Here is a 12,400-nt window from a genome sequence, read left to right as displayed (position 1 = left end):
GATATTAGAAGTAAAATCGAATTAATGTTTCAAAATCTAATGCTAAAATAATGCAACTAAACTATATCAGAACATCTTTACCTGAATTTTTTTATGCTCCAATTTATTGATGTGTCTTGTTACATTTTCTTATTAATGTGTGATGATACATGTTCAATATGTGATATGTTTGGTGGATATATTATTTGTGTTACAGTGAGATAGTTGAAATACTTTATATGTGTTGTGTTTGGATTCCATGATTTAGTCATTTGTTTTACATTTTTAGAGTAACTTTTTAAAGTGTACAATAAAGTTGGGGAATAGATATAATATTAAACAATAAAATGGTAAAAATTCTAAAGAGCGGTTGAGAACGATCGAAAGTGACCGAATGACGACTGAGTGATATATAGAAAAGGTGAGCATTAATATTTTGTTGACTATTTGTTGGAATTTTTCAACAATTTCGCAATATTGATTTTGATATTAACAAAACTTGTTATTTTGTTATTAATGATTTACTTTAGTGTGCAGCAGCTAGGATCAGTTACGAGTTGTCTAAATCGCAAACTGAAGACCCAACTGATCGCACAAACTGAATTAGACAAATTGATATGTCAAATGAGCAGTTCAGCTGATTGTCCAGCTGATAGGTGGTTCAGCAGGAGAACCTCAGAAGCCTGGCCAGCCGAATGAGTGTTCAACAGATGAAGAGCCCAACTGATCATGAAGAGCACAACTGATCAGTTCAACTGAACAAAAGCGAAATCAGTTCAACTGACGAGTCAACTGATTTCGTCAGCCCAACTGAAGATCAGTTCAGCTGACTAGTTCGGACCATCAGTTAGAATCTTTCAGTTGAAGAACAAGACAAACTCATTCAAGTGGATTCCAGCTATGCACAAAGGTACAAAGCAATTGTCCAGTCAAAGGACAATAATGAACTTTGCATCTAAAAACAAGGTCGTATATAGCAGCTTATTTTAGTCCTCACCAACCATTGACACAACTCGGAAATGGTTGAAAGACTTTTGTAATCTGATCCTTTGAGTACATCATAACATTTCAAGTGCATCTCTAGTTGCTCCTTTTCGTCATTAGTAAAATCTATTGGACAAAACTTTTCAACCAAATTGCATGCATTCATTATCTCAATGAATCATATGAATTTTAAGGATTTAGGCATCATTTGGTTCGTGTGATAAGATAAGTAAATGATATATAATAAGAGTGATTATAAAATAAAAAGTAAAGATAAATAACACATTATGATAAAGTATATGATGTTTGACATGATTTTAACTTGCTTGATTATTTTTGTTAATTATTTACTATAATGCACCCATCATATATTAATTAGTAATATATTCTTAAAATGATTGAATAAATAAATAAAATTTCTAGAATTAATTGATTTAAAAAATTATAAATAAAATTAAAATATTATATTAATTATTAAATTTCATTAATTTCAATTCCAAAAAAACTAAAAAATGATTAATATTATAGAAAATATTTAAAATTTGATAATAACATAAATATGCATTATTGTAATAATTAAAATATTAATACAAATTTGAATATTAAATAATGGTTAATAGCAATTATAATATTACGGTTAAAAATAATATAATAATAATAATAAAAATATGATCAATAATAATTAAATTATTTAGAATATTAGTCAAATTAAAAATTATATTTAAATATTATTAAATTTTTTGATTTTATAATTATTTTAAACTTTAAGATATTAAAGAAAAATTTAAATTAATCAGACATCATCACTTCTCCCCCAAAGGATTATATAATCAACAACAAGAGGATAATAATGCATACAGTGCGGGTCGGGTGCGGGCTGAACGGTCTATCATAATCTTAATCATGTACACCATACACATGATAAGTGAATAATTAAAAATCAATCACCCCTTATCATGCACTCCAAACAATGCCTTAAAGTATAACTAAGCATGAGTAACTTCATCACATCTTCACTAATCACATATTAATTTTGTGCATTTGTGCATCTATCGCGGCATAAAAAAAGTTTACCAGATAATAATGCTCAATGATGAAATTGCCTTGATGACGACAAGGTTATTGAGATGACAATTTCTGAAAATGAAAAATTTAACCCCTAATGTACACTAAATCAATCCACTACAGTAAAAAGCTTTGTATACTTGATAAATTTTAAAAGTAAATAAATTATTTATAAGGAAAGAAATGGGATAGGGGATTTGAATCGAACGTGGGTGTATCAATTGCGGAAACTCTTGTCTTGCTATGATGATACATGCTCTTTTAATATTTTTGAGGGAGACCATTTATATATTCAGTTTTTCAAAAATTAATATCTTAGAGGGATCGTGGCCCTTGTTGGACGTAGCGTAAATCAGCCTTTGTTAGAAAAGTAAGACCATAAACTTCAAATTCATTCATTATATATTTATATAGTATTTTATGTTATTTATAATGTATTTCAATTTCACACAATAATAATGTCATTTAAAATTCATTTCAGCTACTTTGTATTATTAATATGTAAATAAGTAACGCGTGAATTTAATATTTAAACTATTTTTTCATTGTAAACAATAAAACTCTAATCGAAAACCATGGATTTCAAATCAATTACCTAAAATGTACCATAAGATTTTTTTCTACACAGTTTGCATCAACTTTTACTTTTAAAGAAATGATTAAATTTATAAATTACGAAGAAGTGATAAAAAAAATCATAAACGAGTAATATAATGTTTGAAAACAAAAGTGAAAAGTTGAAGGCAAAAACTTGTGTGAGACGATCTCACAGGTCGTATTTTGTTAGACGGATCTCTTATTTGGGCCATCCATGAAAAAATATTACTTTTTATGCTAATAGTATTACTTTTTATTGTGAATATTGGTAGGGTTGACCCGTCTCACAGATAAAGATTCGTGAGACCGTCTCACAAGAGACCTACTCAAAGTTGAAAATCATAAGTGAGTAATGTTTTTTTTTTTATAAATAAATGTATCTAATAATAACTTTACAAAAATCACTTTATCATAAGCAGAATCAACATCTCACCAGCTTCTAAGTTTCAACTAAATTAACCAGAGTATGAGTTTAAAAACACACATAACTGAACTTTTTTAAGTGAAAAACCAATAAAAAATAATTTTTTATAGTGATTGCAAACACTCTCTGAAATGGTTATAAGGTCATCTCCAATCCATATACTCTATTTTTCATCATCTATCCTCCAAAATAGAGATCCATGATCTCTATTTTCAAAAACCTTCTCCAACTCATATCCTCTAAATATTACCAAACATTCTATTTCTTAAATTATTTCATTCTCAACCCATATCCTCTAAATAATACCAAATACTTTCTTTTTTTAATTTATTTCATTTTCGAATACACATACACACACATATAATTAATTAATTTCATAATATATTATTTAACTAAACTTAATTAATTCGCTAAACATGACACAACTACATGTGTATTCGACTCGATATATTTAAAATAATACATTTATTTTTCATCAAATTGCAAACAAGAGACAACATTCATCATACAGACATAAAATAGATATCAAGACAAACATAAACGACACATATGATTTAAAGAACAACACACAAATTAACCATTAAAATTACTAATATTCCGAATTACTGTACTCCTCTCACAAATGGTCAATAAGAGAATCTCGGAGTGCATAGTGAGCCGATTTATCTTTTATTTTACGATGGCGTGCAAGAAACTCTTGAAATCGGGCATGCTCATCGTGTGCCATTTCAACATTAGGGATGGGTGCCTCGCGATAATCTGTGACTGGCACATTCAATTCATTTTCATCTTCAATAATCATATTATGCATTATAATGCATGTTGTCATGATATCATGCAGCACTTGTTTGCTCCAAACTCGTGCAGGTCCAGTGATTATCGCCCACTTAGATTGCAGTACTCCAAATGCTCGTTCAACATTTTTTCTGCAACTTTCTGGTCGTGCTACAAAATATTTCTTCTTTGGACCTTGTGGATTGTGAATTGTTCGCACTAGAGTAGCCCACTTTGGATATATACAATCTGCAAGGTAGTATCTCATGGTGTATTCTTTTCCTTGTATGACATAGTTAGCGGTGGGAGCTACCCCATTGGTCAAATTAACAAAGAGATGAGATTTTGACAACAAGTTAATGTCATTGTTTGAACATAGCGAACCAAAGTATGCATGCCATATCCAGAACTCGTAATCTGCTACGACCTCCAAAATGATTGTTGGTTTTCTGCTACGACCAGCATATTGTCCAGTCCAACCTGTTGAACAGTTTTTCCACTTCCAATGCATACAATCTAGGCTTCCCAGCATCTCCGGGAATCCTCTTTGTTTTCCAATAAGGAGAATTCTTTCAATGTCCTCAGCATTGGGAGACCGAAGATACCAGTCACCAAACACCTCCACCACAGCCCTGCAAAATCTTTTTAAACTTTCAATCGCAGTAGACTCCCCGATTTTAGTATACTCATCCGTTGAATCTGCCGCCACACCATATGCTAAGATACGCATTGCTGGTGTTATCTTCTGGTATGGGGACAACCCGGGCCTCCCCAACGCATCTACTTTCTGTACGAAGTAATTATCATGTTGTTGAATGGATTCCATAATTCGCAAGAATAGCCGACGAGACATTCGAAAATGTCGCTTGAACATTGATTCATTGTACATTGGAGACTCAGAAAAATAGTCATTGTACAAGCGTTGTTCAACGGCTAATCTGTCTCGATTAATCACAACATGGCCAGGGATCGAGCCTCGACGGTGCAAATTATCACATTCTTGGAAGTAATTGGAGACAACGGTAGCACTGTTTATGAGTTGGCTTAAAACCGTTTGTTGTTCGTCAATGCGATTTAACTCATTCTTTATGTTGGCACTAGGTTGATCTTCGCCGTCAGATGATGACGAAGACGCGTAGAAAGAAAAACTTGAGGACCTCCCTCATGAAAATTCATTTTTGAGCAAGATGAGTAAATTATGAAGAAGCCATTGGTCTTTAAATAAGTGATGACATTTTTTATTTTAGATATTTTAATTTCTTTTAAATATTATATGGAATAAAAGCCAACTCATTTTTTTGTCACGGGTTGTGTATTTCAATAAAGCCACGGGATATGCATTTCCACTAAAAACATTTCAATAAAAGCATTTCAATAAAGCCACGGGCTATATATTTCCACTAAAAGCATTTCAATAAAGCCATGGGCTATGCATTTCCACTAAAAGCCAACTAAGGGTTGTCTAGTTGCAGTCATCTGTCACGTGTAGTCTATTCGCAATCAGAGACAACTCATCTGTCAGCTCTTGTCTATATACCATCTATCACGGGCTATGCATTTCCACTAAAATCCAACTGAAGGGTTGTCTAGTTGCAGTAAGCTGTCACGTGTATTCTAGTTGCAATCAGAGACAACTCATCTGTCAGCTCTTGTCTATATACCAGTTGTCACGGGCTATGCATTTCCACTAAAAGCCAACTGAAGGGTTGTCTAGTTGCAGTCAGCTGTCACGTGTAGTCTAGTTGCAGTAAGAGACAACTCATCTGTCAGCTCTTGTCTATATACCAGTTGTCACGGGCTATGCATTTCCACTAAAAGCCAATTGAAGGGTTGTCACGTTGCAGTCAGCTGGCACGGGTGTCTAGTCGCAATCAGAGACGACTCATCTGTCAACTCTTGTCTATATACCAGCTGTCACGGGCTATGTATTTCCAATAAAAGCCAACTGAAGGGTGGGTTGTCACGTTGCAGTCAAATTTCGCATCCCAAAACAAATCAATCTAATTAATTTAAATTTCTACCGTCAAATCAGATATCATTTAATTTAGACCGTTGATCCAGATTTCTTATCCAAAATGTTTTGGCTATAAATTGAAGTATCATTCAAAGCAATGACACCACTCCTACAAATTGAATAATTATTTACGATCAAATGACTTCATCTAAACATAGTGTTGCATTGTCAATTGAGGAGGACAAACTACTCGTGCTGGCTTATCTTGATGTCTCCCAAAATCCAATAATGGGTATAAACCAATTACGCGATAGGTTATGGTCATGAGTGGCACTTTAGTTCATGTGTTAGTCAGGTGGAACTTAGCCGTCCAAGTGGTGCTTCTGAGAAAGACATTATGAGTAATTAATTTTCTTTATCATATTTCTGTGAAATTATATTTTTTTGCATTCTGTAACTAAGATACAATTCATATCTTGTTATAGTTGGATCAAACAAAAGCTTTATTTAAGCAATCAAATAGGTCGACTTGGCGGTTGGATCATGTATGGTCTTTACTTAAGGACCAAGAGAAGTTTAGGTCATCAAACACTATTTTACCTAATTTCATACCAAACCACGGGAGTATCGACTCATCCCAGTCTGACTATTCTCCCAACACTGAATCACCGACACCCGATTCTCTAGGGCTATCTGGGTTTGCTATAAACCTGGATGAAGATAATCCATCAGGAGAGAGTTCTCAGCGTCCAATTGGCATAAAAAAGGCCAAAGCCAAAAGAAAAGCTACTGAAGAACACTTGAAGGACATCTCCACCATGGCCAAATGTACTGAGAAAATGGTGGCTGTGATGGAGAATGCTGAGGTACATCGACAACAGCTCATTGATATTGAGAAACAAAGGAATGCGATAATGGCTTTTAAGGAAGAAAATAAAATACTAAGGATGAACCCTATGTGCGTTGATGAATTAGTCCGTGCATACTTGATAAAAGAACAACAAAAAATTTGGCAGAAAAGAATGGAGACGGGGGATGGCTTTGACGGGACTTCTACACCGTTTGGGGAGTTCCTCGGAGGAACTTCACCATCTGAGTCCGACCTTCCACCGTACTAATTTACTCTCATGATTGCAATGAACTAAAAATATGTTTATCTTTATTGTTGTGTGTGTGTTTTTTTTTTTTTTTATTGTTGGTGATATGTCACTTTTAGTATTGTCTACGTTTTTATGTATAAAAATATCACATGTTTATCAATTTAAATTAAGTCGATAATAAGTGTTTGTAACAAATTGTGTTATGTATTTCTTTGTCATTAAATTGTTCATTAGTTCTATTTGGTAACTATTATAAATAGTAAATTATAATTAATTCATTAAAAAATTAAAACTTTTAGTTTTCAATCGATGAACAGTGATACTTTCCTAAAAAAATTTCAAAAAGACTATATTGCAATTTTTAAAATATCTATTTTGTAATTATTTCTCACTCCTTTTCAATCCTCTATATGAACAGTGATACTCCATAAATAGAAGATCACTGTTGCATACTCTAAAATGGAGGAAACAAATAGAGCACAGTTGGAGAAGATTTCATCCTCCATTATGGAGGATGGTTGGAGATGCCCTAACAACCGGTAATTCTCATGTCACTTAATGGGAATTTTATTTTGGCTATTTTGATATTGAAAACTCTATATATAAATTAGTGTCATTGATTGTAGTTTCATATACAAGGCTACAGACCATCAATTTTTGCAAGAATCGATCATCAACAAAATTCCAGTCTGATCTTGCAATGCCACACACTGACCAAAACCATGAATAAATATATTATAGAAATTTAGAATACATCCAATTCTTATTAAGGATGGTATCCATAATTATCTAGCAGACTCAAGGAAAGTATTACTATTTTATAACATACTAATTAATTTTATACTATTTATAAACAAAAGTAGGCATCCAAAAATTCTTTGAGTGTCTTTTATGTGCAATTAGTCCGAGCCTCCGAGATTGGACAAAAAATATCATTATTCATTTCACTAAATAATACAAACAAGACGTAAATAACCAAAGTTTCTTCCAAAAAATTTAACATAGCCCATCTTTAAAAACAAGATTCCAGATAGCATCAATCAAATATTTCTAATAAAAACCAGCCAGAAACTACCAAAAAATAACTTAATAAAAGTTGTAATTAAAATTTGAAGGAATACACTCACCAGATTTTCCCTAACCTTTTTTGCTTAATATACTTTTGGAAGAAAAATGTTTCACGGTGAATTGCAATTGACCAATAATCAAACTCACTTTCCCTTTTCTTTCTTTTTATTTATGATTTATTTGTCATATTTATTTTATATTATTTTAAAGGATAAAATTGATTTAAAAAAAACGGAATAAGGGAAATAAATTTGCTATCACGGTGGATTCGCTGCTAATTGCTCAACAAGAATAAGTCGAATACAAAATGTGTAACTTGTAAAGACGTAGTGTTACTGTATCGACTTAAGTTATCTTGTTGCAGTTCCAACACTTAGAAATAGATGGAATGAGATCCATCCCGACCCTTAAAAATGACAGAAAATTACACGGTACGTATAACTAAAAGGACAATACAAAATTCTTGTCATATAGATGATTTCACATGTCAATTTTGTGATATAGATCTCCAGTCCGATTCGATTCATAAAAATATATTATTTTTTTGCTAAAAACATTATTTTTCACTGTAAGTATGGAATCACATTGATCTATCATATACAAAAGACGGCCGGAAGGACAATGCCTTGTAAAACTAAAGTTATACTATTAACCGATTTCTTGGTTTCATCGATAATATATAGTCATTAAAAACAAATAAAGATAAAACGTAATAGGATTAGGATATCTTAAACTTGAGTGGGTTTCATGTGAGACCGTCTCACGGATCTTAATCTGTGAGACGGATCAACCATACCCATATTCACAATGAAAAGTAATACTCGTAGCATAAAAAGTAATACTTTTTCATGGATGACCCAAATAAGAGATCTGTCTCACAAATACGACCTGTGAGACCGTCTCACACAAGCTTTTGCCCTTAAACTTAGTATCACGTTATGCTAAATTACATATTTTCATAAGTTATGATAAAACAAAGTTCATAACAAATTTTTAGAATATTCAAGTTTATAGTATTATATTAAGTAGATTAAATTTCTACTATTGATATCTATTTATAAAATTGATGCACATTTAAATTAAGATCTTAAATTTAGGACGATGTCTCAAAATCAATTATGTAATTAATTAAAATTTAAGATTTTAAATTTAAAACGATATATCCAATCTCAATTATAACAAATCAAGCAAAATATTATAAATTGTCAGCTAAGTAGACATATGAGTAATGTCCTCATCCACTAACACATGACATATATATTGAGTGTTGAATCATGATTAATCGTTATGATTGATTGGATCTCATAATTTATCCATAAACATATGTGTCGTATGCTAAATGAGTGAAAACTATGTCCATATATATAACATGAACAAAACGTAAATTGTCTACTATTCACTAAGCACGCAAAAAGCAGTTAATCAGTGTGGCTGCTTGCTTGCCACGTGGAAATATTTTTTGTCCCATATATAAATATATAAATATAAATACATTTCTTAAACTACGAAGTTCTTATTGTGAATTCTTTGGATTTTCTTCCACTGAAACAAAACTGTTCAATTCGAGATACGAACATAAATTTCGTATTCAACTGAAGGAATCACGAATCCTCTGGAGATTGTCTGTTTTCTTCTCGGGTGAGCATTTCGTTTTTTTTTTTTTTTTTTTTTTTTTTTTTTTTTTTTTGATTTAACTGAATCAAGTGGATGGAAGTATGGATGATTGAGGTGAAATATTTCACCTTAATCAACTTACTTGAAAATTAATTGATGTCATTTGGTGCTTGGATTACGAGAGAATGCAATCACAGTAAGTAATTGTTAATCGTTGTCGAATTCTGCTGTTGGATGTTTAATTGCGGTTATTTGATTTTTGGATTGTGAGATATCCGAACGATGAGTTGGTTTACTGATTGAATCGCCACTGAATTTTTGCACGAAATGAAAAATCTGCATCATACCATTTTTTTATAACCGTATGGCCACAAGAATATTTGTATATTTCAGTATATACATGATTTTTTTTATTGCCTTGTAATCTGAACTGGTTGAATATCAGGGCGTGGTGGTAATTCTAGAATCCGTTCTGATTTACTGGAGTCATCTTTTATCACAGTTACTTGATTAGATTGAAGTCATAAAGGACATATGTTCTCTTTTATGTTTTGGTATTCTCAATTTAAGTTTGTTATTTTGATGGTGATCATGGTGCTACGGTCATATTGTGGAGTAAGAAAAGTTCAATTTCTGATGTGTTGTAGTAGGTTTGATAATAATCCAGTTGAAGAACGCTGATTTTTGCATCAATAAATTGTATCCCATGCTTGTGGTCTCTTAAGTTATGTAGGTTGTTCAGTCGGATTGTATTGGTTGATTCTCTATCCAATTTGAAATTTCCATTGCATGACATTTGACTTGGCACAAGTGGAAGTTAGGTCTTCAAACTTTATCTTATGCTAATGAGAGCTTATCGCCGTAAATGGTCTATAGTTCATGATGATCCTGGATGCATCTCTTCTCATTTCTATATAGAAATTAGAGTTGGTTTTTCAAAATAATGATGTTTCTGTATGAATCATTACCTCCTTTAAAATATTTCCATTCAAATAAAAAATAACAAGAGAATTATCTACCTCGCTGATGCAGAAAAATGAAATAAAGAATATACGGAGAGCAAACTAGAGTGATGACAAATTTTTTTTGCTGTGTATTAATTTATAGGCATACATTTTCACAAGGTACTTCAGTTGATTGATTTATGTAAAGCTTGGAGTTTGAGATGTTTTTCTTGAAAATTATGCAGGTTAGTTGATTAGTTTTTGCAATTTGACATGGGAAATGATGAGAGGTATAAACTGCTAGCTTCTGACAGGTAATGAATTTATAACTATTACTCCCGGTAATTGTGTTGGACTTTGATGAAGCGTTGAATCTTAAATCATTGTTGATACATACCTGGGTGACGAGGGCTATAAGAATAAATACCTGGGGACAAATTTTCATCTAGCTTTTTGAGGGTCATCTATTCGTGCAGATATATAGTTTTTGAATGGCGTGAGTTTTTGTGTGGCTTATCATTTTCAGGAAGCTGAGAGAATTATTCAAGCTCGATGCTGCAGACTATATGATGTCCATCTGTGGTGGTGATGATCTGACAGAGCTTTCTCCCCCAGGGAAGAGCAGAAGTTTTTTCTATATTTCTCATGATGACTAATTTGTCATAAAGACATTGAAAACATATGAGCTGAATGTTTGAAGAATCGAAATTAGTTTGGGGGCTTTACATTTACTTGTATGTATCCCCCACCCCTTTCCCTCTCTCTTTCTCTCTTAAATTGTGCAGTCATAGTGTCGATCACAGTTGGTCTGGAAATGTATTTCTATACACATCTCTTTATGGAAAATTAACAGGGGTTCCTAATGTTGTGTAGGTGTTACTGAAGATGCTACCACACTACTATGACCATGTACGAGCACACGATAACACTCTCATAACTAAATTCTTTGGGGTGCATAGTACAGCACTGGGGCATAAAAAGGTTGAAATATACATGAACTTAAGTTACATTCATGCTATGACTACTTCTTTGATATAATCACACCCTCTTAATTCAAATTATTTTGATTTATAATGCAACTACTTTTGCTAAACCAGGTACACTTTGTTGTCACGGGAAACATATTTTGCACCGAATTGCACATACATCGGCGTCATGATTTGAAGGGTTCATCTCATGGGAGATTTACCCATAAAGATGATATAGATGAGAGTACCACACTGAAAGATCTTGATTTGACGTATGAGTTTTACATGGATAGATCACTGCGCGAGTCACATTTTAGGTGAATTCCTATTCAGCAGACCTTATATCTATTTTAATTTGTTTAACAAAGAATGGAATTTTTCTGAACCATGTAAATAATTCAGCTGCTCATTGCAAGTTATTGCAAACTCAGCTTTATGAATCAGTTTTCATTTATATGCATAGCAATAGTCCTAACCTAAACTATCTCAGAAACCATATTATCTGTTACTCATCACACTCTTAGCAACATTCATTTATTGGCTTATGAAAAATGAACGCTGCTTGGTGTGTACATGTAGGATTTGAGATTTAATAGCACATTGTTAGGCCTATGCTCATGGTATGAGCATTTGTTCAACACTTTGGCTGTCATGTGATGCTAGTCAATCATATAACTCTGATGTTTCGGAATTAGTTAATTTAATTAGCCTCATAAATTCTTCACCAAGGTTAGCTATGTCAAGTCACCTATGGCTGTGTAAATATTTAATTTCCTTCATCGTCTCTTGTTAATGTGTCCAGAGTATGCCATGCCCAATCTGCCTCAAGTGCATGTGTCCTTCATGTGCATCTATACATCAGAGGCAAAATTTGAAAGAGATGTTAGAGGCAGCATTCTTTCTGCACGCACACCCCCCCCCCCCCCCCC

The 12,400-nt window shown here is 32.7% G+C and overlaps 2 protein-coding genes and 1 pseudogene across 2 annotated transcripts; 2 read left to right on the top strand and 1 right to left on the bottom strand.

Moving 5' to 3' along the window:
- Nucleotides 1-3,665: 3,665 nt before the first annotated feature.
- On the bottom strand, nt 3,666-6,058 carry LOC140985278 (protein ANTAGONIST OF LIKE HETEROCHROMATIN PROTEIN 1-like). Its single transcript, XM_073453078.1, has one exon. The coding sequence runs from the start codon at nt 4,710-4,712 to the stop codon at nt 3,666-3,668; it is 1,047 nt and encodes a 348-aa protein (XP_073309179.1). The 5' UTR covers nt 4,713-6,058.
- A 36-nt stretch (nt 6,059-6,094) lies between these two features.
- On the top strand, nt 6,095-6,895 carry LOC140983923 (uncharacterized). The gene is made up of 2 exons (XM_073451076.1): nt 6,095-6,154; nt 6,263-6,895. Exons 1-2 carry the CDS (start codon nt 6,095-6,097, stop codon nt 6,893-6,895), a joined length of 693 nt encoding a protein of 230 aa, XP_073307177.1.
- Nucleotides 6,896-7,336: 441 nt separating this feature from the next.
- Nucleotides 7,337-12,400, top strand: part of LOC140983922 (phosphatidylinositol 4-phosphate 5-kinase 7-like) — an 8,285-nt pseudogene continuing 3,221 nt past the window's right edge.

This window comes from Primulina huaijiensis, chromosome 9 (assembly GCF_012295235.1).
Source record: "Primulina huaijiensis isolate GDHJ02 chromosome 9, ASM1229523v2, whole genome shotgun sequence".
NCBI classification, from domain to species: Eukaryota; Viridiplantae; Streptophyta; class Magnoliopsida; order Lamiales; family Gesneriaceae; genus Primulina; species Primulina huaijiensis.
The sequence above is the reverse complement of the archived record's forward strand: the minus strand, read 5'-3'. Positions and strand labels throughout refer to the sequence as shown.

What these genes read in the sequence shown, in the direction of transcription:
- LOC140983923 (XM_073451076.1), top strand. Translation starts at nt 6,095, where the DNA reads ATGGTCATGAGTGGCACTTTAGTTCATGTGTTAGTCAGGTGGAACTTA. An exon ending in GGAACTTAGCCGTCCAAGTG is followed by an intron (nt 6,155 to 6,262) that starts GTGCTTCTGAGA and finishes ATCTTGTTATAG; the next exon opens with TTGGATCAAACAAAAGCTTT.
- LOC140985278 (XM_073453078.1), bottom strand. Translation starts at nt 4,712, where the DNA reads ATGTACAATGAATCAATGTTCAAGCGACATTTTCGAATGTCTCGTCGG.